The sequence below is a fragment of the Nasonia vitripennis genome (assembly GCF_009193385.2).
Source record: "Nasonia vitripennis strain AsymCx chromosome 4 unlocalized genomic scaffold, Nvit_psr_1.1 chr4_random0004, whole genome shotgun sequence".
NCBI classification, from domain to species: Eukaryota; Metazoa; Arthropoda; class Insecta; order Hymenoptera; family Pteromalidae; genus Nasonia; species Nasonia vitripennis.
Window position 1 is genome coordinate 1,124,548 of NW_022279639.1, and position 27,923 is coordinate 1,152,470.

At 41.3% G+C, this 27,923-nt stretch overlaps 1 protein-coding gene across 19 annotated transcripts in view; it reads left to right on the forward strand.

Moving 5' to 3' along the window:
- Positions 1-27,923, forward strand: part of LOC100117353 (kinesin-like protein KIF13A) — a 1,179,147-nt gene that overhangs the window by 688,250 nt on the left and 462,974 nt on the right. For 16 of the 19 annotated variants that reach the window (XM_031928189.1, XM_031928179.1, XM_031928190.2 and 13 more), the window contains 2 exons: positions 13,824-13,862; positions 13,968-14,261. In XM_031928189.1, the coding sequence (XP_031784049.1) occupies positions 13,824-13,862; positions 13,968-14,261 (333 nt within the window). The remainder of the gene's footprint in view (positions 1-13,823; positions 13,863-13,967; positions 14,262-27,923) is intronic. The other 3 variants (XM_032601923.1, XM_031928185.1, XM_031928176.1) reach the window with 1 other exon arrangement.

The window sequence follows — 27,923 nt, forward strand, 5'->3', positions numbered from 1 at the left end:
GGATTGAAGTAAGACCTTGGCTGTGGCCATCAACCAGGTCCTACCCACCACTGTTGTACTTGCTGATACCTCCAGCATACTTGACTTGCCAGGCGCGCTAGAAGAGCCCTTCTGACCTGTTGAATTTGAAGAATCCGCAGCCTCTCCTCCTTGTTGTCGTTCCGAGTGAATCTTCGTGTGGTGTCTGCCCTTACAATTGGCGCAACGATTCAGAGAGGTGCAATCAGCCAAAAAATGTCCAGATCTCAAACAATTGAAACACAATCTCTCTTTTTTACAATGTTCAAAACAAGCGGAAGTCGACATACCATTGAACCTTGGACACGCTTGAAGCTGATGAGGACCCCTACATAAGCTGCATTTTACAGAGGCATTGCGATTGCCTTTAGCAAACGACGTGCTAGTTGCGTTGGCTGAGACTGACTCACGCCGAGACGAACGGTTCGAACCATCACCCTTCTGACTAGATTGTTTGGTAGGCATCTCCGCATCACCATCTGCATCCTGATCAAGCGAGGACGCACGAGTTTCGAGAAAATTTGTGAGAGCTGAAAATGGTGAAAAACGTACCACCGACTCTTGCGAAATACGCCACCCTTATCGCGTCTCATTATCCAACTTGCGCTCGACCATATGGATAAGCCAACTGTCTCAATGTTCGCACGGGCAACCTACATCCTTGAAGGTTTTAAGCGCGGCTTCCGCCTTATCCAGTAACTCGATCAACTCTCCCGAAGATTTCCGCTTAACTGGTTTCATATCTATCAGCAATTCCATATACGTATGCATGCGTCTCGTGGGTTTATCGTACCTGCGCATCAATTTTTGCCAAGCCAACTCAAAACTAGCACCCGTCAACGGAAAACTGCTCCTTGAAGGTCTCCCATTCCTCGGCTTTTCCAGAAAATTTCGGGATTTGACATTTCGGCATGTTCGCGAACTCCGACGGACCCGGAACAGGTGGTGCGTGTACGACCTGATTATTTTGCGCGCCTGCAGCGGTTACCGGTGGCCTCGCGGCGATTTCTAAATCTTCAATTGACTGAAGCACATCCGCTTTACTCTCCACATAACTTGACTCAACTTCGAGATACTCGTCGTTCTCGAAGTACGCCTCGCCTTTGAAAGCCGACCTATTCGCTTGCAAGACCAGATCCCTTTGAGTGTACTCGGACCAATAATGACTCTAACAAACTCAAACGCATGCGCATGTGCGACAGCGTGCGAGCAGATGCTGCTAATCTTGCCGTGTTACGTTTGAAATTCAGCAAGAACCCGCTTATGCGCTTCTGCTTAACTAACTCTGCAGCCGCATCAGCCATTGTTACAGAGTGCCAACTCGATCAAATACGAATAATGCTTGATTCAGAAATTCTAGCATCAATCGAACTACGAGTAGAGAACGAGTCAACAAAAATAAAAACGATACTTAAGTGCCGCCGCGGGTCCGCATACATACGGACTGAATAATAATCTTGGAACGAGTGAAAGAACTCAGAGTGAGTTCCAACAAAAGGAAAGGGTTGAGTGAGTGAAGGGTTCTTTTTAATTAACACACACGATTTCGCGGTACACAAAAAGCACTTGCTTTGGCGTAAAAACCCTCACGGTTTAGAGGGAAAAGCCTCAGCAAGTGTAAGCTTTATTGAAAATAAGGAAAGGGAAACTATACAAATAAAAGAAAGAGAACAGTGACTCTAAAAGAGAAAAAACTCAAGTGAAAGAACGCACGCAAACGCTAAGACGCGAGGTACCTTTTCCGCACGCAGAGAGAGCTCTCTTACCGCAAAGACGAACGCAAAAACCGCCGCTGAAGAGGGCGTTGAGCAGGCCTCGTCGTAGTCCGCCGCTACTTCCGTCCTGGCCTGGAGGTCTGGAAGCCGGGCCTGGGGAGCGATAGGATGGTCCGCAACCGTGCACCAAGCGCGCCCCGACGTCTCGGAGAGCCAGACGCTTGGTACGAGGGCAACAAGGGGTGTTGCCGCTGTTCGCTCGCCCCGAAGGAGTCACGTACAACACGTGGACACCTTCGCCAACAAACCTTAAGACTATCGCCTCGAGGCACACTCACACACTCGCACAAATACACACACGCGAACGACGCGATCGCGAATTTTCCGCTAAACACTACCAACACGGCGCAGAACGAGGTGAACAGTGATAGCTCTGAGAAGAACAAGTCACTGGCTCACCGTCAGAAGACAAAAAAAAATCGAAAAGCGTAAGGAAGCCAAACGTGCGAAGCGCTAGGCAGTCCGAACAGGAATCCGCGCGCGCGGGCCCTTCGCGCGCTCGCAAGCGGGGCCGGCGGCGCGCAACTCGACGCATGCGCGCGCGCTCCCAACGTCGCAACGGAGAGCGAGCAGCGGCGCGAAATTCAAAAAGCCTAAATTTACACCTACACTACTTGAACGAATAAAACGAACTGAACACGGACACTAATTAATATGGCCGTCGAGACGCCAATGCGCGAAGAAATGCGCTGTGTTGTGCGGCCCCCGCGGCCTAACGACGCACGACAGCGAAAATGTCCGTCCCGTCCGGACGGCGAGCCGAGCAACGAGCGACGCGTCGAGCGAGCGAGCTTGCGCCAGCCGATGAACTGCGCACAGCTGCTAGTGCGGATGCACAAACGAGAGAGAGAGAGAGAGAGAGAGAGAGAGAGAGAGAGAGAGAGAGAGAGAGAGAGAGAGAGACAGAGAGATATTAAAAGCAAGCACCGCTCTGTCGCTGCCTCAACGTGGCCTAACGACGCCAAGTGAGCAAGAGCGAGACAGAGCAAGCGAGAGAGAAAGAGCGAGAATGAAATTCAAACCTCGTTTACGCCGGTGCCGTCGACTCCTGTGATGACTTTGCGTACTGATCGCGTCGTCCAAATTTGGCGGGAATGCAGTACCAATATGGCCGTCTTCTTATTTCCCCTCGTTGTGCCCCAAATGGCGAACTCTTGGCATCCCTCGAAGTTCAAATCTTGACCGTTGACCTCTAGCCTCTAAACCTCTAACCTCTAATCCTCTAAACTTCTAATACGTCTAACCTCTAAACAAATAAATATTTCTAACCGTCTAAACGTCTAAATTGTTACAACAACAACAGGCAGCTAGGCCCCTTGCAGCCAACTGCGAGAGCGAGTTCTAGGAAGATTCTGGACGCTCTCCGACCGTTGCGACTTCGAATAGTCGAACGGCTGCCGAAGTACTTTAACACGCCTTCACTATGCAAAAAACAAAAAACTTTTCCGTACACAAAACACTTAATGCCACGATAATGCACGCTCTGCTACCAATATTTATAGTCTCTCGACTTTGATAGAGACTTGTGGATCAAAACAATTAATGTGAAAATAATAACACGCACTTTAAATTTGAGATGAAAAGGTATATGTATACCGTCAAACTATTGATGTTTATTGAAAAGAAAAGAGTGTGATTACAAATGTCTTGACTATGGAATATTGAAGAGTATTAGAAGAGTGTTAGAGCACCGACGCGTTAACAAACGATATTGTTTAACGGTCGACACTGTGAGGCGAGTCTTCACAGCGCTTCAGCAATACTAAAACTGAATAACACAAATCAGCGAAAGCGGCAGAAGACCGCTGAAATAGGCGGAGAGAGACAGAGTAGGAACGAGCGAGCGCGCGTTGCCATGGCAACCTCATTGGTGCCGTGCGGGCTAGCGAAAAACGTCGAATTTGAACTTAAGGTGACAAGCTTCTCGAACCTTCTCGCTCTCTCTTCGCATATTAAACTAATATTCGAACACAAGTTTTAACAGCGTGATGCATACAGTATACATCAGACGATAATTGAGCGTAAGACGGACATTCCTGATCGTACTCAAGATTAAAAATTCGACGAGGTATTATTTTGCGTAGCAAGTACCATTACCTCCAACATATATTTTTCGCACACTTTTTGAAAGTTCTCTTAAAATTTTTTTCACTGACTTAAAAGACACCTCGACGTCAAAGTAGTCCAGACCGTGATAATATTGGGTCAGCCAATCGTTCTAGTTTCATTTATCTTCACTTTAATGATGAAGCGCTATCGTAGGTGAAGTCGCCCCCAATAACGAGTTCCCCGGATACGTCTCTTATTGCGTCCTCTAGCACCCCTAGTCGTATCGCGAAATCCGCCGCAGTAAGGTTCGGTGAGAGATATACGCTGAATTAAGTGATGCGGCCCACCCTTACCCGTACGTAGTCATGCCTCGTCCCTGATTCTGCGATTCCGCGCCTGGGCACCCAGACTGCGGCGGTCCTTGCATCGTTGGACACCCAGCCAGGTGTGTCTCGATCTGTGTACTGTTCGCTTATCAGGAGGATGTCCGCTTTCTCCTCTGCAACAAATTGTGGTAGGAGATCGTGGGCGAGCCTACTTCTGTGCAGGTTGCCTTGAAGTATCCGCGCCATTATCCTTGCGTTTTTCCCGCTTTTAAGGCCGCCCGGAAGACCGCGCACGTACCGGTGCCTGGTGCATGCACAGTCTTGTCCTCGGCCATCTTAGCGTCTTTGCATAAGAAACACCTCCTTTGTTGGTCGGGCACAGTGCATAGTGCTGCCTTGTGCCCACTCGCGCCACACTTCCAGCAGTTGGCGCTCCTGTAGGATCCTTTACATCTCGCCTTTATGTGTCCGTAATCGAAGCAGCGATAACATCGCGTGGGGTTCGCGTGAACCCACACTCGGCAGTTTATCCAGCCGATACGGATCTTCTCTTTTTTGAGCAGAGCGGTGGCCTTAATCTGATCTATTTCGACCACTGCCACCCTCGTGTTCGGCTCGAACAGATGGACTTTGGCATCTTCTTTGCCCATTCATGGCAGACGTCATTCGATATCACGCTCTCGCCTAAGTCGATTGACCAGAATTGGCTAGATTCCGGCCTCCCGTCTCGCACGTCAGCGAAAGCTAAAGATGGGTCAGGTCACTTCCGCATGCAACTTCAGATCGCCTCGCCACCCAGGTTCTCCTTTTGGCGGCTAACGGGTCGCACCGCACGGCCAACACGGCGGTTCGCTTGATTAGTTAGAGAGCAGCGTTTCGCTCGTTTATGGGGAGTGCTACTCTCATAAGCCCATCACCCGGTCAGCTGCTAAGGTGTTAAGGCAGCTGCCTTCCACAAGGAGCGAACATTTCGATGGCTGTGTCAATGTTATTAGTTTTTATAAATATACTGTCAATGCAGGATAATTTGGCTAAGCCTATGGGTGGTCTAGTTACACCAACAAATCCAGGTTTATAAGCTTTTTCTAGAAAATTGCACAGAAATTCCTGGCTCATGTAATCGTATTCTAACAGATCTACATTAAAATCGCTAATTACAAGATGATTTTTGATGTTTTTCTTTTTGTTTAAGTATTTATTCAGATCCATTATAGATTCAGTCTTTGGTATTTCGTGAGATCTGTATATGGGTGATGATTTCAGTATTACTATTACTATTTAACTTAATTCTAGTATTTACAATCTTAATTCTACCATATTTAACTACTTCGGTATTTTGTACTAAATTATTATTAACAAAGACTATAACCCCATCATTTTTATTTAACCTACTATCGTTGTAATAGCAGTCATATTTCCCATTGTATCCTATCAGTTCATATATACTATGATTAACTTGTTCGACAGATTCAGTGTATATTACAACAGATGGTTTGATACTGACTCTCAAATAAAATTTTAACTTTATCAAAATTAGCATTCATACTTCTAACATTTAGGTGCATAATTAAATCATTTTTATTACTAATCAATTCGTTAAAATTATCAATACTATTACAAGTTCTCTCTTTCTGAATTGAATCTTTACTAATAGTGTCTAAATTATCGAAAGTAGCCATTTTATCTATTTAAATTTTTTCCGCTTCTAACTCTTGATCCTTTCTGGTTTGATTGAATTTGCGTAGAGAACGGCTATTGTCTCGTTGCAGAATTCCGTTGATTTTTCTTGGTTATATCGATTTCCGTTGGACCTTGATCCTGTTGAGGTTGTTGATAAGTTACAATCCTTGTATGGTAACCTGGGATCACAGATGGTAAGGTAGGTTTCGTCAGATCGTCGATTCTTTCTATGCATAAGCTTATTTTCTTCTTCAATATGTTGCATAGGTTGCGATCACTAGCAACATGTTTAATGTCAAATGTGGTATTGTAGTTAACATTTAAATATTTACAATTTAAGCACTTTATTATATTGTTTGTGCACTCACTGATCTTATGACTATCTGCACAATTGAGACAAACTGTATTATTTTTGCATTTGTTTCCACTATGACCATATCTACCACAGTTGAAACATGGTCTTTTACTTAAATAGTCGTAGACTTTGCAGCTTTGGTATCGTACAAAGATTTTGCTGTGATTCTCCTTGATAAACTTGTATACCTCAGAAGGAACCTGCATTAATACTGTCGTTGTATCACTACGTTTGCTTTTGTACATATGTTTGACTAGGCCTTTATTTGAAAAACTGCTGAAGTTCCTAGAGTTTATGTCACTCTCTATCTCAGCTTGACTCCAATTCATATCGTTGTCAAAACCAACTATTTTAATTTTAGGATTTATAAGTTCTTCTTTCCTAACCTCACAAACTCCTTCTAGGTTTTCCTTCAATACAGCTTTGGTTAGTTCAACACTATCACTATTTACACAGTTAATGACTAGTTTCCTCATAGCTTGAACAGCTCCCGCAGTCACGTGACGCTTACATGCATATCATAAGTGGGGAGACGTACATGTGTGTGTTTGTGGCGCGCGCTTACCAGTCGTTGTACGTCGTATTACAATACGTTATATTTGTTGCTAGGCTTGTACTTTTTGGGACAAGACGACTCGTCGTGCGCCGTGTCCTTCGGCGTGCTTTGTGTCGTGTGCGCGAATTGTTCTAACTCGTGTATTTTTCTCTTTTTCTCTCGGTACGAGTGTTGTGCAAGGAGGACAAGAAGCAACGACGGGAATTTAGAGAAGCAGCGAATTTTGGGAAGAAGAAGAAGAAGATCGAGTGTAAGAGTGTTCGTAGAAACCTTGTAACTCCGGCTGCGTCCGGAGAATTCGCGAAAATTTGTAGCGTGTGTGAGCGGGTACGCGCGTTGAGCATCGCCGGGGAGCGGGTTGCTAGGCGCGAGTCGAACGGGAGCAGGGATTCGAGCCGTCGGAGGAAGGGGCCGCATCGACGGTCACTAGCCTGATTCCAGGCTAGTCGGGGCGCGAGTAGAGTGCGGTTGTGGGGGTCAGGCTGATCCGCGCGCGCTGATTGGCCGGGCCGGAGCGGAGAGAGCGCGCATCGCCATGGCGGCCGGCGCGGCACAACACTTCTTGTTTGACCGTTGCCCGAGACGCACGTATCGGTGTAACAGTCTGACAAGCTTTCTTGTGCATCGCGATTTTGGGGTTCGAAATCGTAAGTGTTCGGGAGAGCGCGTTCGCGTGTGCAGGACAAGAGGTCGAGAGAGATTAGATTAGATTAGATTAGATTAGATTAGATTAAATAAGTTTTATTTCTGTACATTGTGTTGTACAATTCAAAATAACAGTATAAAGTAAAACAAGTTATAATTTGTGTGTGTGTGTGTGAGTGATGATATATATATATATAGTGTAAATGTGAAATGATGATGATATATATATATATATATAGAGTGGAGGAGTGTAAGTGTTTGTGAGATGATTATGAGTTTTCAAGTGCATAAAAATATTCTTTAGCTAATTGTTTGAAGTGTGACATGGATTTAGTGTTGCGAAGGCGTGATGGTAGCGAGTTCCAGAGGTATGAGGCGCTTATATGGAATGAACCTTTCAGCGTCTCCGTCTTGAAAGTCGGGATATCCAGAGGCGTCACCTCCCCTCTCACAGGCCTGTGCGCGACGTGAAAGTCAAACAAGGCCAAGATGTAAGAAGGCATAGCTGTGTTAAACAGTTTTCGTAGAAGACAGGCTGCAAAGTACTTTCTACGTCCGGCAGTTGTAAGCTATTGCAGTTCACGCCTGTAAGGGGAGATGTGCTCGTCCCTCCTTACACCATAGATGTATCGAATTCCCGTGTTTACGAGTCTCTGGAGTTTTGTGTCAACTTCTTGGGTCAGGTCACAGTATACCAATGAGCAGTAGTCGATGATTGGAAATAGGAGTGCTTGCACGAGATGTTTACGCAACCTGAGATTGGTACTTTTCCTGAAAAAGTAAAGCCTATACATTAATGAGTGAGCACGTTTGCATAGTTGTGTAACGTGCTCTTTCCACGTTAGTTTCAGTCAAGCACCAACCCCAGATTGCGCACGGATGATTCATAGTCGACCCGGGCTCCCCCTATGTTGATGTAGGTGTTAGCAACAGTTGGTAAAGCATTAATATAGTAGGGGGAGCCCAGGACGATTGCCTTAGTTTTCAGGACATTAAGTTTAAGGTGATTTTGTGCAGCCCAGCCCATTATCCTTTCGGCATTAGCTCTCATCTTGTCAGAACAAGAATCGAGCTCCTCAAGGTGGCATTGGCTGTATATTTGCAAGTCAGCCGCATAGATTAGATGGGACACATCTGAATCCAGGCAAAAACCAATGTCATTGATGTACAACGCGAATAGCAGGGGACCTAGAACCGATCCCTGCGGGACACCGGTGTTCAGGGGCCGGATGGTGGAGAGCTCGTCGTTGTCACAAATAACGGCCTGCTTTCTTTCCGTAAGGTAAGATGCAAGCCAGCGGATGACCTGCTTGGAGAAGCCGAAAGAGGATAGCTTTCTCAGGAGCCTGACGTGACACACCGTATTAAACGCCTTGCTGAAATCAAATAGAAACAGAAGCGTGACTTTCTTTTTGTTTATGCCAAGCCTGACATCATCAGTCAGGCCAGATCTCAGCGACATCAGTTAGGGTTGACAGGCGTGAATAATAATAATTCAGCCTGCCCGAAAGCGCGGCCGAATAGCCGTTCGGACAAAGAGCGGCGTGGCTCAATTCAAGGAATCACGCGCGCGCGTTCGACCGAGGAAAGGGAGAGTTGTCGTGTGGTCAGAGAGGCGCCGCGGCGGAGGTCTACCTTATCAGCGGGCCGACGAGCAGGCCGCGAGAGGAAATCATGCGAGAACGAGAGAGAAAGAGAGAGAGAGAGAGAGAGAGAGAGAGAGAGAGAGAGACAGAGAGTGTGAGTAAGCGCGAGAGCTTGCGCGACGCGAGCGCAAGCGAGCCGCGACGACGATGAGGTGTGCGAAAGCGAGCGTGAGTGCGTGTGTCTGTGTGCGAGCGGCGAAGACGAGTCGGCCGCGAAGCCGACGGCCGTAGTGTATCAGCCAAAGCGAGCAATAAAGAGTTGACTAGAATCGAACGAATTATTGTGATTTCCTTTCCATTACACACCGCTGTAACTCGAACAGCGGATTTCCCGCGGAACTCCCTCTGAAATCTCCCTTAATAAAATAATAGTGTCGAGGCTTCGAGATGGGATTGAGACGCGAGTTTCACCCCTAGATTGGCCACGTCACATTTTACAATAAATAAGCACATGCAATTATCTCTTCTGATTCCAACTATGCATATACAAATCTTCATGATTTCATATTACTCTAATTAAATACTTTTACCATATAAAAGTACTAGCCTTTCAACACACCTTCTTACCTTTATAATATTGAAGATTATGATACTTACTATATTACAACAAATATATCTCGTCGTTCTGCTTCTTTTTCTCCTTCTAGACGAAGGTTTTAGCAGGATTTCCGTAGCTTGACATTTTATATCCTGACCCCTACATTAACTTGTCCAGTTTATCCTCAGCTTATCTCTTGAAAATCTCACCAGATCCGATGTAAATGTGACCAACTTCACCGGTGTAAGGGTTCCGTCCCCCTCCCCCACCTTACTGGTAGCCATTGCCAAATTGGCAGTTAAAGTAATCTTCGAAGCGATTCATGACTAGTCATCGACTTTCTTGAAATTAGGTGTTACAGTCACTGTCCCGTAATCGAATGGTATCGACTGGTCTCCACATTGGTCTCTTTTATCTATTTCAATTATCTGAAATGCGTTGAATAACAGTGGTATGTACATTGGTGGGAAGAAATTTTTGATTCGAGTAGTACCATATTCGTAATTATTGGTATTCATCGATACAGCTCGTAGTAGACGCGATTGAACATCACCTGTCACATATGGCTCACAGATGTCGCTGTACATCATGAACATGGATAGTAGTCTATTGGAAAGTCCAGCAGGTCTATCCGACTCTATAATGTATTGATTTCTAATAAAACAAATTCCTTGTATCTCGTTTTTAAATTCAAAAATTTTTTTACTTCCGATAAATAGAGCTCGTGACTGAACCGTGAGCAGCTCCTCTTTGCGCAGACTCGGTTGATGATTACATAACCACCACGTTCAACTGTTACCCTTAAATGACCACGGATGCATTCAAAATTATTTATTTCCTTAACTAGAATAAGAATATTTGTCTTTGTTTAAGACAGATCTTGCTAGCTTCACTGACTTTGAACTTGAGTCTCATCACTTTATGCTCATTTTTATGGTAACGACACTGTAAATTCTCTCGTGCTTTGGCAACGTTGTACACAATTACAGATGCCAGTGTCATCTTTGTCGCCGAGTGCTTACTGTGGTTGTACGCCGCTATTATGTTTTGCAATACATCGATGTATCTCCGTGTATTTTTGTGGGTAAAATATCGCCAAATTCGCTGGTTGACGGTCCGTATCAGTCTCCCTGCAATGGTTGCCTTTGTATCCGGGCTTACGACCAATTGATTCTTTGCCCTTATCTGTCTGAAGGCATATTGGTTGACGCTTATCGCTTCTCGACAACACACGTGAGAAAGTCTCAGCGATATTTCTCGAAGTTTTATCCTTCATCGGTTCCAGCCAACTAAATTTACTGACGACGTCGATCACCCTCATCATGTAACTGTAGCCGTCATTGTATTATTATTATTATTAAAGACCTCTGAGATCCCTGGCACTTATGCTGTAAACCCATTGTTCCACCCTTCGCCATGACATCTCCTACGCAGGTAAGCCTGCCCTTCTCCAGAAGGTCAGTATGGCTCCCGCGTCAAGTGCCCTAATCTTCTCGCATGTGGGAAAGAGCTTCCCCAAGCACTGATGTCTGAGCTGCGAAAATTTTGGCCAAACAGTCAGCACATTCATGCAGCCGATTCTCGCATTTCCAGCGCTGCATTCAAACGAATGCTGCAGCCGATCTTTACATTTCTACACTAGAAGAAAAGTGGAAGAGTAGCGCCACCAACCTAGCGTATGGCTATACGCTTAGTCCTAGAGCGACCTATGCGCCTACTCCGGGCGCGTTACTCGCACAATCTGGGAAGGATGCGAGAGCATGCTTGCTCGTGCACCGACACATGTTCAAGAATCTATTGAAAATCGGGTGAAAAATATTGCAAACTTTAAAAAAGTAGTATAACATCATGAACAAAGTATAGAAAGATCCTTTTAGATGAAACTCGAGCGTCATACTCATACAATTGTTAGGTTATGCGCATAATATGTCTATTTAAATCTTAAGCAATTGAAGGTTAGATATTGTACAAATATACGAAGTTTAACAGAAGTTTCATATGTTAAATAAATCCTACATTGTTTTGCAATGTTTTTTGTGCTTTTACACTAACAGTAATTGAAAATATTTATTATATTTCGCAAGCACTCGACATTATACTTTGCAATACGCATTAGGCTACTGGGCGTCCAGTCGCAGGCGCGTAGCTCTGCAGATGGTAGCGCAGTTGTAGTGCAGTCAGGGAGTGCTGTGCAACACGTTTTGGGACAGCAGCTATCTTATTTTTTTCTGAGTGTAATTCTACATTCAAACGAATGCTGCAGCCGATTTTTGCATTTTTAGCGCTGCATTCAAACGAATGCTGCAACCGATTTTCGCATTTCTAGCGCTGCATTCAAACGAATACTGCAGCCAATTTTCGCATTTTCAGCGCTGAATTCTAACGAATGCTGCAACCGATTTTCGCATTTCTAGCGCTGCATTCTAACGAAGGTAGTCAGACATAATCCTTCTTATATATGCGGGAACCTCTTTTTTTTCGTAGCGCCTCATATATCTTGCCCCAGCTGGCTGAGTTAAACGCATTTTTAATATCTAGTGTAACAATAGCACAGTACATTTTGGCTCCTCCTTTCCATTTCTTCCCTTCTATTGCATTTTTAGCGGTGTCGACTACTAAGCTTATGACGTCAAGAGTGGAGCGTTTTTATCTAAAATCGTAATTATATTCCGCTAGTCTACTTGGTTTTTCATTGACTTGGTCGATTCTAACGCCGACTATGCGCTCTAAAATCTTGTCCGGGGTGTCCAGCATGCAGAGTGGTCTGTATGATGCAGTTTCTCCAAGTGGCTTATCTCCTTTTGGAAGTAGTACCAGGCGTTGCTTTATCCAGATCTTAGGAAACGTCTCTTCTTTGAGACATATATTGTACAGGTCCACAAAAAGATTAGGGCGTGCCTGTATAGCTTGTTTAAATGCACTATTGGGTATGCCATCCAGGACTGGAGCCTTGTTGTTCCTAATTCTTTTGCATGCAGTTATTTATTTCTCTGTGATGATTATTGGAATGATTTCATCATTTGCCTCCGCTTTAGGGATAGCTGTTACTTCCAGTTGAAGCGGAAACAGCGTGGTCACGAGTCCGTGAAATTATCCGCATATGGGTATTGTTTTTCGCATCTTGTACGTCTTAGTGGGTAAAAAAGTAGGTACTTTAATAAATCACGAAAGGATACATTAAAGAAAAACTATAATAATATAGCATATTTTATTAAATCATTTTCAACAAATTATCAGTTCAAAGTTCATAAAAATACACATGAAGATCAACAAAAATATAGTATCTATCCTTGCTAGTCCTATTCTAGTTGTAACGCCAGAGATACTTTTATTCCTTTCCTTACCTCTTTCTCCCTTTTCTTTGACTTTCTTGTGACGACTTTCTGTCACGCTGCCCTTTTAGGTTGGTTATCCTCTTCTTTATTTTCTCCATTTTTATCCTGCGGAGTAGTTGGGACTTCCTTTGTTGTACCCGCCTTTCGAGATATAAGACTTGGGGTTGTCTGGGTTTCCCTTCCCTGAGTTTCCGGGCGTTGGCATTGCTGTAAATTATCATCTGCCATGCAAGATTCTTATAGTTTGCTATTATGATTTGGGCAGGATCTTTAATTTGTTTGTGCACATTGTGTCTGTCCCTGACATAGTCCATCAATTCCTCGATTCTGCTGCCAAGGCGGTTCAAGTGCGCATTCCTTTTCGTTATGCAAACAGCTCTTTTATCCCTGTCTGCATCAACCTTTATTATGATATCACCTGCATCTCTACATGCAGCAGGGGTCAGGTGACAAACCTCTGCCGCTTCTAAGGGAGTCCTCCCCCCCTCCCCCCAATCTCCATGAGGCCAGCGCCGACCATCGGGGCTTTCTTTAATTTGTAATTTGTGTGACCTTTTTGCTGCAAAGCGAATACAAATATATTTATTTATCTATATATCTCTGATGCGCGCGGGCTGCGCCTCGCGCTTGTGGCAAGCCCAACCTGCTGCAATCGTACAGCAAGGATCTCTTGCTTTTGTATCTTTTTTTTTATTCAATGATTTATTCTGTCGGCCCTATTTGTTGAGACCATGCACACATTTTTGTACGCACATATAGGGAAATGTGTAGAATGAAGTACAAGGGAATGTACATATTTGTCTGTAGGTAGACAAGTAGTAATTTCTTGAGAATTTTAGGTAGAACACGAGTCTGCATAAAATCTTAATGCAAACCTAAAATACGTTTATAAATTTTTAGGGAAATTCCTGACCCGAAGGTTTTCAACGCTCCTTATAGGTAAAATTAGAGTATGATGCTTATTTTCTTGAGTTTCGTTAAATTGTTAAAGTCATAATGTGAATACTTCTTGTTACTAACTATTACTGCATTATTTTTTTCCAGCAAATGAAAGAATCTATTTAATTTTGAAAACGACTGTTCGCTTATCACATCCAGCACCAATGGATCTTATTTTAAGGAAAAGACTAGCTCTTAATATTTATAAAAAACAAAGTATTACAGATAGAATCTTTAAAAGAATTGTAAGAATTGATTCATTAACTCAAACTGGTGTCACGTATGATGTTGTTTCCAACATACCAAAAGCTAGTGAAGAGCTTGAAGATAGAGAAAGTCTTGCACAAATTGCAGCCAGTGGTGAAGACAATAATGTCGGTGATGGAGAAACTTATATAGGTAATTAATTTTCAAAATACTACAAACATCAATTACATTGCGTGTGCATATGTCGTCGCTGCCTACGAAGCACAGTTATCATTACTCAGCACATTACTCAGCAGCACGTTTTACTGATCAATCTAACTTTTCTTCTAGAATAAAACAAAATTGTTTTAAAATGTAGCCTTGGAACTGCTAGTGACCCTGTGAAAATTACTGGTCTTCGCAGCAAATACGTGAAATGTGCTAGTCTGCGCAGCAAGCATATGAAAAGTGCTAGTTTTTGCGCAAAAACTTAAATTGTGCCGCTATACGTGGCGTTAAATAAAATTTGCTTCACTTCACGAGTAATTTGGAACGTGCTAGTCTTTGTTGGAAGCGATAATGTACTGTTAGTGTTCTAAAACTGTTACATTATTAAATTTTATACACATTTTATTATTTATACAGAGTTTAAAAAAAAACCTTTTTGATTTAGTGATTTATTTTTTTTTTGTTTATATAAAAATTCAATTTTCAAAAACTTTTTTTGGCTTTTTCATTGTGGCTCAAATGGTTATATTTAAATCATACGACTTATATAATTAAGAGTAAAAATATTGACATTTTGTAATCAAAATTGGTAAATTTACGATAGCTGGTTATGTATGTTTTATAAAAACGGGTTCGAAGAAGCCTCAACTTAAATATATGAAAATTCATGATAATACCTATGTAATAATATTAATAGTCGTGACTTGTAGACCCTGATCAATAGTTGGCGTATGGTTAGGAGAAGGTAAACTAATGACACACAAAAACTATACATAGTTTTATGTAACAAATAACAATTAAGTATTTTTTAGTGAAGCGTCTGTGACGATGAACAGTATAAACCAAACACGTTTTCTACTACATTAACAGCTAAAATTGATTTTGAAGTTGAACAACAAGCATAAAGCAGCGGACGTGATGCCGATGCCTTGACTTGTACATACAAAAATGCTTTGGCTGAATTCTACTAGGAGTGGAGACTTATTGCTCCTTTCCGTTCGGGCACGGTCAAGCGAGTGAGACTGAAGAACTCAGCAAGATACCTTTTATGCCGTGAGGTACTCCTGCACGAGTCCCTAGATGCAGTACGCACGTTAATCTAAAAAATACCTAGCAGAAAATCTACAAATATTTCGCACTGCTTAAACATTCTTATTCGGAAAGAATGTTCAAAGATTTTCGCATACGTCTTGCCAGAGCTACAAATTTTGACGCTATAGAAATATATTTGTTCACCTTACACACCTTAAATTTTGGAGGACTTCTTATCTTAGTCGCAGGATTTGTTACTACGATGCGCGTTTTCTTCGATCGAGTCGGGGCGTGTTGCGACTTCGTTGTTCTTGGACGCTCTATCGATATATTCGCAGACAAAATTTTGCTCGCTTTGCTGTAGTGCATTGCTCGCACCAGCATCTACGCTCGCATCCTGCGGCGGTTAAGCATTGTCTCCTTTTTTACTCTTCTGCGACTTTTGGTCCGTTGCTGACGAATAGAAGGGCTTCAGCCGTGAAGCTGGTACAAGATCGATTTGCTCACCTCTCTCATTGGTTAATGGATGCGTATTGTTTCGGCGTACTTCTACTATCTTATATGGCCCAATATACAGTGGCGCTAAGTTTGCAGAATGTTACTCCGCTCTGGAGGATAATACGTGGTTTCGCCTTATTACGAGGTCTTCCACTTGATTTGAGGCTAGCCTACGCTTGGTGTCATGATAGCGCTTTTGGTGATCTTGCGCACTCCGAGTTCTTAGCGACGCTTGCTCTTGCAGCTGGGATAAACCTCCTATGCAATAATGTCATGCATCGATCGTGCCTCGCTGCAATTCTTCTTCTGCTGCAACATCCTGCTTGCGTAGGATATCGCGTTTTAGGTTTTTCAGGACCGGATACGCCACTATAGGCGCACTCTTTTTTTAGGATCTGGCCGAAAACCATCATAACTAACCAGGATGCCGAAGTACTTTACTTCTACTCGGAAAAAGAGAGTCTTGTCTTGGTTCCCAAGCCAACTCCCAAGCCAACTGTACGTCTATCCAGTGTTCGATCAGTTGCGTCCGTCCGATCGTACGGTTGGCTTTTGGCAAAGTGCTTTCTAGCATCCTGCGAATTTGCGCGTGCTCGTCGTTACTGACGTACACGAGGCCAACCGCTGCAACCCATCGCTCCTGTTGCAGCTATCGTAGATACCTAAAGTTCGACAATCTCACATTCCTTCTTTATATACAGGACGTTCTCGTTAGAATCGTATATTGCATCGATAGGTGGCCGAAATTCGCCCCAACTAAGTACTTGTTGGTTCTTTTGGGCATAATAGCTACTGTATTATCTCGTTGCACTTCCGCACTTGATTCACTGAACACTAGTGCAATCGAGCGATCGTAATCGTCTAAGGTCTTGAGCGAGTTATTAAGGTAAAGACTTCACCTACAACTTTTTCTGGCCGTTTCCTTTTGCCGGGCATTCGTGAGAAACATGACCCTTGCCGTGGCAGTTGAAGTACTGCACCGGCGTCTTCTTCTCGATTTGGTCCGTTTTTGCAGAGCCTTTTGATTTCTGTCCCTTGCGTTTTGGACTCGGGGATTTACCCCTATTTTTTCTAAGTCCGGAGCGTTCGAGCTGAGGCACAGACTTTTTGTTGCTTCCTCCAGCGTTGGCCCATTTTGCTTGTTGGTCTATTGCCGTAAGTTTCGAATCAAAAAACTTGCTCACAATAAGGGCGCTGCGTCGGTTTGCTCTGTGAATTCTACGGCAGCCATCTGAGCTTTGTTACCATGCGTTAGTTTGCCCTCCTTGAAGGCGCATTCTAGGAGAAGCGCTACTCTAGGTTTCGGAGGCGCTCTATACGAAGCTTCGCAAGCGACAGAGGCCTTTACTTTGACGGCAGCCTCAAGCAATTGCTTTGCGGAGGTGAAATCCTTCCGCTGGAGTCTGCGTTTAGTGCTGGGCAGCATATTGTGGTATATCCGATCCAGCTACTGACTATGATCTGTTCGGGATTTTATTTTGCGCATAATGCCTTGCAGGTTATTTATATACACCCGTAAAGTTTTCCAGATCCTTGCGATCTAGCAATCACCTTGTTCCACAACTTATGTTGATAACACTACGTCTGCCCATACTAACGTTTTATGCATTCGCAGGAATCCTTCCAACTGGACTACTTTCCCTGCTCGGCATTCCAATTCTGTAGACATTTGTAGGTCTTATCTGTCAGTACCTCTTGTAGTGACGCTAACATATGCTCATCTGTTACTAAGCCTTCTGCACCCTTCCATGCCCTGTAGGAACTGCCCCATCGTTGTTGTTACTGTCACTCTGTATTTGCGCAGACGCGTTTCTCTCCCCCCTCCCCCTAGCAATTACAGGGGGTTGTGAATTGAACGTATTCACCAAAACCCAAGAGTAGGTGCTTCCACTGCCAACTGCGCCAACAACCTCGCAAAATCTGCTGTGGTTTATGTAATTTAAGCCTAACGTATCTTTATAATTTACATGATTTGTTTTGCGTGAGTTCCGTGGATTACCCTTGCTTGCTTACGGCTCCACCCTTGTACTGGAACAACATCATGGCCTCTATCTTATTATGTATTGTTGTCATACCAAATTACATAAAAAAGTTGGTCTGGCAGATTGTAAACGGTTCTACTTGAGTCTGGCAGTCGGGAAACCTTGTGGGAATAACAAAGTAATTTGGCTGAAATCATTATTTCTGAAACTTTTTGTACAAACAATATGTAATAAATAGCGTAAAAAAAATTTGGTCTGGCAAACTTTGAATGGTGATAAATCGGTCTGGCAGCCGTCAAAGAACGAACACGTATATTATAGAGAGCCCCAGTATTTTTTAATCTTTGCAATACGTAAATTAGTTTTCATTTAATTTTGGATGTATTAGATTTACTTATAAATATTATTTCAATCTATAACAAAATATGGCATCGTAACATATTCTTTCTGATAGCGATCTGAAGTGCGTGGACGAGCAACAACAGCTCGTAGCACAGAATAAATTATTTTCATTATATTTTTAATTTGTATTGCTAATATATATATATATATATATATATATATATATATATATATATATATATATATATATATATATATATATATATACAGGGTGAGTCATTTTAATCTTTAATCTCAATTATCTCGTTGGTAAAGCATGCCAGCGAAAAAAGTTTCGGGTAAAAGTTTTAGGATTTTTCCCTGGCTATCTGATGATGACCTTGACAATGTCATTGAGCATGACCTTCAAGGTCATTTGAAGGTCAAGTCGATTTTTTCAAATATAAACCCCTACTTTTGGCACCAGAAATGGAAAGAGCGGGAAATTTTACGTTCGAACATGTGATTTTGGAAAAAAATCATCTTTTGTGCGGAAATTACCTTTGACATCAGCCGAACCCAGGATGCACCATTGAGGAGGTTGTCAAAAGGATTTAGCATCCCATTTTTTGTTTTTTGTTTTATTTTTTTTTTGTATTTTTTTGTATTTGTTTTTTTTTTGTTTTTTCCCTTTTTGTTATTTTTTTGGTATTTTTATGGAATGTTAACTGGAGTTAACCATTGATTAATTGTTCGAAATTACCGCCGTTTTGTTGGATGTAAAGATCAAGTCGAGCTCTGAATTGTCTTATGGTTCTAAGTAGAACATCTCGAGGGATTGCTGCACAAGCTGTACGAATGCGTTCGATCATATTATCTCGCGTTGTTCGCCGTTGAGCATAAACAACATTCTTAAGATATCCCCATAAGTAAAAATCGGGAGGGGTTAAATCAGGTGAACGAGGGGGCCAGGCAACTGGGCCACCTCGCCCAATCCACCTGCCATTGTAGCGGGTGTTTAAATAATCACGAACAATGCGTGCATAATGTGGTGGTGCTCCATCTAATTGGATCCACATTCTTAGCCTTGTGGCTAGGTCTACATTTTCTAGTAATTCAGGTAAAATGTCTCGAAGTAATCTCAAAAAGTTTACCCCATTCACGTTCTCTTCAAAGAAATAAGGACCAATCAAATAGCCATTGATGATTCCACACCAGACCATAACACTCCAGAGGTGTATATATATAATTTTGTGATACTATATGTATGGGTGATTCTCTGTGAAATCGAAGATGAAAATTTTAATGTTTGCCCAAGCTGTACATATATGTTCTATATGTTGTACCTGACTCCCAAAAAACATTTTCAGCGGGTTTTAGCTGGTCAAAGTTAAGGTTTCAAGCAATTTTTGCAATTTTTGCCTATTTTCAATGATTTGTAGCTCATAAGGGATGCATTTTTAACTAAAACTATCCGAATATTTTTGTTGTAAAATTCTCTTAATTTTTTAATAAAAATACTTTTAAAGCCCTATATGTATGTTAAGGCTACCTTATTTGCATTTTATATCTTAAAATATGAAAATCTGAATGTTTGATCCGGACTCTGACAACTTCAATACAGTAAAAAGATACCTTTTTATAGTAAGAAAGTAGCTGAAAAGTTTTAGGAAGGGCCTGACCTTCTCTTAGAAGTTATGTAGAAAACAATATATATATATATATATATATATATATATATATATATATATATATATATATATATATATATATATATATATATATATATATATATATATATATATATATATATATATATATACATATACACATACGAATCTATAAATGGTTTTAGTGCTAATTTCAAAACTTATGAAACTTTTACTAATGGATGAAAAATGTGTCTATAGAGACTTACTTGTCTCTTTTATGATATTAATGTTAGAATTTATTATGGTATAACCATTGCTCTTAAAATATTGTTATAACAACAAAAATTATATGATTGCGCTGTATTATAAAGAATTTTTTTTACACATAAAGGTAATATTTCTGTTCAATAAAGGCTTCAAGAGGTCCTCACCAAGGACTACATCTCGCCAAGTAGTTATGGAAAATTAGAGATTTTCTTTTATTGGAAACCAGGGTTATCCTCATACTTTAAAATTTTTCTTCTTATTAATCAAAACTTGGCATTAGTAAATAAATGATAAACATTAGATATATTTTGATCCTGATATTTGTTGATATATTTATTAAATAATTAAGATAAATATCACAAGGTGAGGATTTCTTTGGCAACAAAGAAATTTACAAATTTCACCTTTTACTTCTGTTCTGATAATAATCAATTATTGCACTATACATCAAATCAAGACAATTTTTATATTATATAGTACTGATCAAAGAAAAAAATTCTTTAATTTAGGTTAATTAATTTAGTTAATTCTGTTGGTGAATTCGGATTTAGCGGCAAAAAATACACACAATATAGTGTTTGAGGCATTTTCCGAATAACGAGCACCTTTGGCTTGACTTCGAGGTTGAGATATCAGTCTAACGCTTCTTCTATAGTTTTCCTATATTCTATAATCAATGAACATGACGCTCAAAAAAATTCACTTTGATCGGTTGTTTCTATCGGAAGTTCAAGGATTTCGAAAAAAAGGTCGTTTTTGACCACTGTGCGGCGCTTACAAATCGTCGACCGAACAACGAGGCTCCGGTTTCTTTTTGTGCTCATTTCGGCCTCGCTGTCGACCTCCAACGCAGACAGCTCCTCGACGCTGACCAATACACATCACACAGCCGGCGCCGTGTTGCCCACTCAAATGTTTTCCGTCGCAGTCAACATCTCTGCCGAAGTCGCCGAGGGAATGTTCGCTGACCTGTTGAGAGACTACCAAGACCTAGCCGATCTCTATGCCAGCCATCTCTATGCCAGATCTCTCCGCTTTCCATCATATAGTGACGACTGTACCTCCAGCTGCAGCACGTCCACGCCAACTCCACGGCGAACGCCTCGAAGCGGCGCGCGCCGAGTTACATACTATTTTAGAAATGGGCATCATCCGTCTCCCGGATAGTTCATAGGCGAGCCTGCGCCGTGTAGTCAAGAAAGCCGACGGCTCCTACCGTATTACTAGTGAGTAAAGCCAGCTTTATAGTCGCACCGTACCAGATAGATACCCTCTGCCGATTATTGAGAATTATCTGCTCGAGCTTCGTGGCGACACCTTCTCAGTTATTGACCTGAAGAATGCATTTATCAAGTTTCGATAGCACCTAAAGACGCACACAAGACTGCAATAATTACTCTATTTGGACTCTTTGATTTTACAAGATCATCGATGGGTCTTCGCAATGTTGCTTAATATCTTGAACGGTCAATGGATCACCTGCTGCGCGAACTGCCTTTCGCACGGGCGTATTTAGACGACAGAGTCGTAGTATCCTGGAGCGAAGAACAACATCTGGAGCACCTCAGAACCCTATTCGTCACTCTGCGCAAGGCTCACATCAGAATTAATCAAGATAAATGTACGCTGGTCAAAAAGGCGGTAACCTTCCTCGGGTATCTCATCTCAGGAGACAGCTGTAAATCACAATCAGGCAAGGTCGAGGCAATCCAGGTCTTTCCGCAGCCAGCTGACACAGCGCAACTTCGCCGCTTCCTGGGTCTGGTGAACTACTACAGGCGCTGCATTCCTAGAGCTGCACGTCTCCTCGCACTCCACAACGATTTGCTGAAGCTCTTGCTGCTGCGCAAGAAACCGGCGCCTCTCACTTGGAAGAACGAAGCCCTAGACGCATTCAAAAAGACCAAGCAGATGCTCGCTGATGCAGTCACCACGACGTTTTTGCGTCACCAGCGCAAACAGACGCTTTGCTCAAGACCCGACTTCGGCTAGGGAAGTCGCCTACGTGGTCTTCTCCAAAACGGCTTCCGGCCGACGCGTCGCGACGCCTCTCCGTGGCGAGCGGGGAGTGCGCCCCCGGTCGCCATTCTGGGTTCGGCCGTAGAGTTGAGTAGACGCTTGCTCTGACTAAGAGAGTTGTACAGAATTTACAGAGAGCGAATAAAGTCTTCAGAGTGTTCTTACTTAGTGTTAACCGAGAGTCATTTATTTGGCGATTCCTTATCCTGTGCCTCATCCCGTTGGCAGAAGCCGTAATTTATTAGAGATAGTTATTTCAACATCTAAATATATGCGTTTATATTAATCAGCAAACGCGCATTTTGCGGGAATAAAGTAAATTTGCGGGAAAAAAGAATATGAGGGAATAAAATGCTACTTTAGTCCCGCTTTTCAGGGAATAAAGTAGCTATTATAGTTCAGTCGTGAATAAAATATATATTCTACTTAACTAGCACATTTTGGTGATATAACCGTTAGTGAAAAACAAACGGCACCTATTTTAGTCTTTACTTTTTGTGATCCAAGAGTTTAATTTTATCAGTAAGTTCTTTACACATTTATCAAGTGTTTATAATAGCAATTGCTTTTATAAATACTTTTACCGCTTTTTCAAGAACATAAGCTCAGTGTCGATCTTTTTCCGCTACTTAGCGATAGTGAACTTTCTGAGTTGATCCCACCAATAGGATACAGGATAATCTTTCGACAAAAATACAAGGAAGTGCTTAAATTCAGAGAGAGAAAATGTAATCTTAATTGATTTTCTTAATATGATAATATTATATATTCTGCACGATATTTACGTTTCGCTTACTACTTCCCGAATGCAGGATTGCTCAGAAGGTAGTGAAATCCCCGTGGCCAAAAAAAGAAGAATGAATGCCACAAAGGAAATCTTTAATACATACGTACTAAAGCATTTGTTGCGACCAATCGAAAAAAACATTAAATGAATCAAGCGAAAGAATAGTTATTTTGGAAAACTACAAAATAAAACAATTTCTTACCGAAAGAAATTGGTCGAAAGTAGTTAATATTGTGGTGAGAAATTTGTTACGTCACACAAAAAGTAAGTAAACTTCATGCCAGCTTTCTTAGGCACGACCGCTATACGGAAGAGCCTTATATTTTACATATATATCTAATTTTTTACATAAATAAATAATTTTTTTTAATAAGACCAACGAATACAATTTTCAAAAGTGTAGGACAAAATATTTGTAATACTTTTCCAACAGAAACGTTGAAGACTTATTACAAATCACCTGTACCGAAAAAAAATAATAAATGAAAATAAAATGAAATTTACAAATTAATTGTTATGATATTTAACTATTTGACGTGTCATTCTTAAATACACTGTTAAATATAAGATGTACACTCGATGATAGTTAATTCTTGTTGAACGTTTTTGAAATGCTTCAATCAGATTACCAGATTGATGAATTATAACTAATTAATAGCATGATTTCAAAAACGTTCCACGAGAATTAATTACGGTCGAGTATAAATGAATATATTCAATACAGCTAACATACTATAAAAGTAGTTATAGCTACTAGTACACAGGACCGGCTTTAAAATATAGAATAAAATGGAAATAAATTTTGAATATTAAAAAATGTTTTCAAACTCTTTGTAATTATTTGATGACAGTATTAATTATATTAACAAAATCTAAAAAAAAAAATAATATTAATCAAACTTTTTTTTATTAACATTTAAAAAATAATGTAAATTGTGAGATTATAACAATCATAATATTTATATTCTAAACTAAAATGTAATACATATTCCGATATTTACTTTTATATTAAATGATAACGATATCTTTAATCTCTAACGAAAACGAAAAATGAAAATAATTGAAAAAAAATGTTTTGAACTGTAGATGATAGCAGAAAATTGTCGGAATTGAGACACAGACAACAGTAATCTTGAGTTTTATTTAGTTTGCTAGAGTTTTTTTTAGTTGGATTTCTTTTTTTTAGGGTATAAAATTTTACGAGTTTAAATATAAATAAAAAACTAAATACAACAGACAATAATTATTAATAAGCGAAGACAACAGTTTTTCATAGTTCAAAACAGTTTTCTTTATTTTATAATTTTAGTTTTAGATTCACTAGTTTTTTCCCAATCAAAACAGCTATCTTCGGATTTCTACACTTTTTTCTAAACTTTTTAAAAACACGCCTTTAATTACATAACAGAATCTAATTAACGTAACAGTTGAAATCTGGTACCATCGGCAGTAAACTAAAAAAATACTGAAAAAAAAACTGTTGTCTTTGTCTTAGTTCCGACATTCTCTGCTGAAAATTTCTGTTTTGTTCAGTTATCTTCTGTATTAGTCTTAAACCTTCAGATGGAAACTGTTATGTGCAGAATTTTTGTTCCACTAAGGATCAATATAAGTATGGAAAATTATGTAATTTTATACAAAATCATATCTTATATCCTTTTTTTTTTTTTTTGATTATCTGGAGAATTGGTGAAATGATTGATGCACCATGTCAGAAGTCATGCAAGACTTCCCGTGTGTGGGACTCTCCTAACGCGGGACTATCGCCAGGCATAGCCACTAAAACTCCACCTCTTATAGGGCCGCGAAACCCTTTCCTTCGGGGGTTGCCTGTCTTAAGCTATGCTAGCCGTCAACTAGTCTTGTTAACAACCGTTATTGTTTTTCGCGCGGAGAACCGTCTCCACGTACGCCGTTATCTCGACCCAATTCTGCTTGCTGCCAAGCATCGTTTCGACTACAGTCTCGGGCGTAAACACCCCTATCGTCAGCTCCAGTACTCTACGCTTTTTAGCCCAGTGGGGGCAGTCAAAAAACGTATGTCTCACGTCGTCCCGTTCGTCACCGCAGTACTTACACCCCGGTGTTGCCACCCTGTTCATCGCGAATAGGTAGCTTCTAAAGTATCCGTGACCGGAGAAAAATTGGGTAAGGTAAAAGTTGACCTCCCCCATTGTCTAACTTCTTCTACTTTCTTTACCGTGTCTGTTACCTCTGTAACGGCCCCTATGGTGAATCGCCCTTTTCTAAAGCCATACTGTTTATCGGAAAGATCTCGCGCTTCGCATACGGCCCTTAGTATTCGCGGTTTAACCAGTGCTTCCCCCGTCTTTCCCATTGTATCTAAAAGACTCAGTGGCCTATAGGAAGTGTCAGAATCCGCTTCTTTTTTCGGTTTTTTAATCAGTACAAGTCTCGCTGTTTTCCACCACGAGCTAAAAACTCCCTGCACCAGGCACTGGTTGTACATCTCCAATAGCAGCTCAGGCCGTTGCGACGCGACGATCCTGAGCATTTTTGCAGGGATGCCATCCAGTCAGTTAAGGGACGAAGTTGCGGCGATGAGTTCGCGTTCTGTAAAAAGAGGTATCTCGTCTGCCGGTATTTCCGCCGCTTCTGTCTGGAGTCTGATGGGGTGTGTGGGAAACAGCCCATCAATTTCTTTTTTCATCGTTTCAGCTTCCATAAGTTCCGTGCGTTTCATTTCACCCATTTTTCGTGTAACGATCGCGTATCCATCGCTGAATAAGTCTTTCTCAACGTAGTCGATGATCTTTGTCAAGCGGCGGCGCTTACTCTCTTTTATCGCGTCTCTTAGAATTTTTCGCAATTCGTCTTGTCTTTTGGAAAGGTTCCGGGCTTCAGGCCTTTTCTGTTTCCAGGCTCTCTGAGCCCTTCTTCTAGCATGGAAATTTTCTTTCCTAAGCTCCGCAATGTCGTTTGTCCACCAGTACACCGGTCTTGTCTGGTGGCTGGTAGACACCCTGGGCATGGTCGCATCGCAGATCTCAGTAATCAGATTAGTAGTTCTCTCGACTATTGTCTCTGCTCTTTCGCGTCCGCCTAATTCGTGTGAGATCCCGTCGGATGGGAGGTTCGCACTTTGAATTAACTCCGCGAGTGTCTCTCGGTTCATGCGTCGGGTGTTCCATCTTGGCGCTCGACTATGGTTTCTCCTTGTACTGGTTTGACAGTCTTCGTTGATATTAAATAGAATATACTGGTGGTCTCTAGCTGTATATTCTTCCGTGACGTGCCAGTTTCTTATGTTGCGGATCGTCATTTCGCTTGCAAAAGTTACATCCGGTATGGGTTCCCCAAAGCCTGTTCTACGGTAAGTAGTGGTATTACCCACGTTCGCTACTATCAGGGTCAGCCTGGCTGTCATTTCGTGGATGGCTCTGCCTCTTGGGTTCGTCGTCGGCATGCCCAATTCCGTGGCCCTCGCGTTAAAGTCGCCCCCAATCATGATTTCCGTGGGGACCTCTCTAATAGCGTCCTCCAATGCCCCTAGTTTCCTTGTAAACTCAGCGGCAGTTGGGTTCGGTGACAGATATACGCTGAAGAATGTTATGCGACCCATCCTTCTCCTCACGTAGTCTTCTCTCGTACCCGCATTTGCCAACCCACGCCCGGGCACCCGAATAGCGGCGGTTTTTTCGTCGTTTGGCATCCAAAAGAGTCTGGGTTCTTGTATTGTTTGCTGATCAGTAGGACGTCCACTTTCTACTTCCTAACGTGTTGGATTAGCAGATTATGTGCAAGCCTACTTCTGTGCAGGTTTCCTTGGAGTATCCTCGCCATTATCTTTAGGTCTTGCTTGCGTTTAGAGCCGTCCGGAAGACTGCGCACGCTCTGGTGCCTGGAGTGTGCATCGTCCTGTCTTCAGGCGTCTTAGCATCTTTGCAAAGAAAACACTTTATCTGTTGGGTCGGCACGTTGCATGTCCACCCGCACCACACTTATTTTATATTCTTACATAAAGATCAATTAATTTTATGATCATTTTATTTAATACTTATCTAAATTATTAAATAAGACAGAATTTAAAATATATTTCAATATAGTGTGCGTAAAATGCACTATTACAAACGCTCCGCGTGCGTTCAAGCTCATTTTTCGCCCCCTGTAATGGAAAATACCGTTCGATGCACATGCGAAAAGTTAATTTTTAAAATTTTATAAATAGATAAAATTCAGTTGTCAATAATACAATGACACTTTATCGATTGTAGAATCACTATGAGTTTCTCACCTGAAATTTTCATGTCTAATATTCAAAAAATTGCTCAAAATGCTTTAATGCATCTATTTTTGAATACGGTAATACTATTTAGAGAATAATTTATAATCATAACAAATTTTAAAAGTAAACCTAATGAGCAGCATACCTAATAGTAGAGATTTCATTTGAGATTTATCAATAGGGATGACTATAGATAATTGAAGAAAACGTATATATATATATATATATATATATATATATATCTTCCTATATTATATATTTATTTTGGTTATAGTCCCCCCCCACACACACCACACCCCACAGCCCCCCACTTAGCCCCCCACAAAATAACCTAAAAATCGTTCATTTTTATGTTATTTTTAAAAATGTGTATACCCTTCCCCTCACAGCCCCCCACACCCCCCACAGCCCTCCACACAGCAATAACACGAATTTTGTATGATTAACTTACGTAAAATGTACTGTTAGTTAACTGTCAATGTTTACGGTTTAAAATTATATACTATATTATATAGTTATTTTGGCTATACTTATGAACAGTAAAAAGATAACCAACAATAGACAGTTTTTCACACTACCCAAGGGGTACTGGGGTACTGGGGTACTACTTTTTTAAAATTTTATTGTATAAAAATTACCAATAATTTCATATAATTTTCTGACATGATCAAATTATACTAAATTATGGTTATTGTTAAAAATGAATGAATTTTGTTCTAAAGATAATACATTTAAAAATAAAATAATTAATACTGATTCATTTTTATACAGTAATCTAAGAAAAACCGTGGAATCATCGCCGAGAGCCCTATAACCACGGGAATTTTTTCTGAAAAATAATTA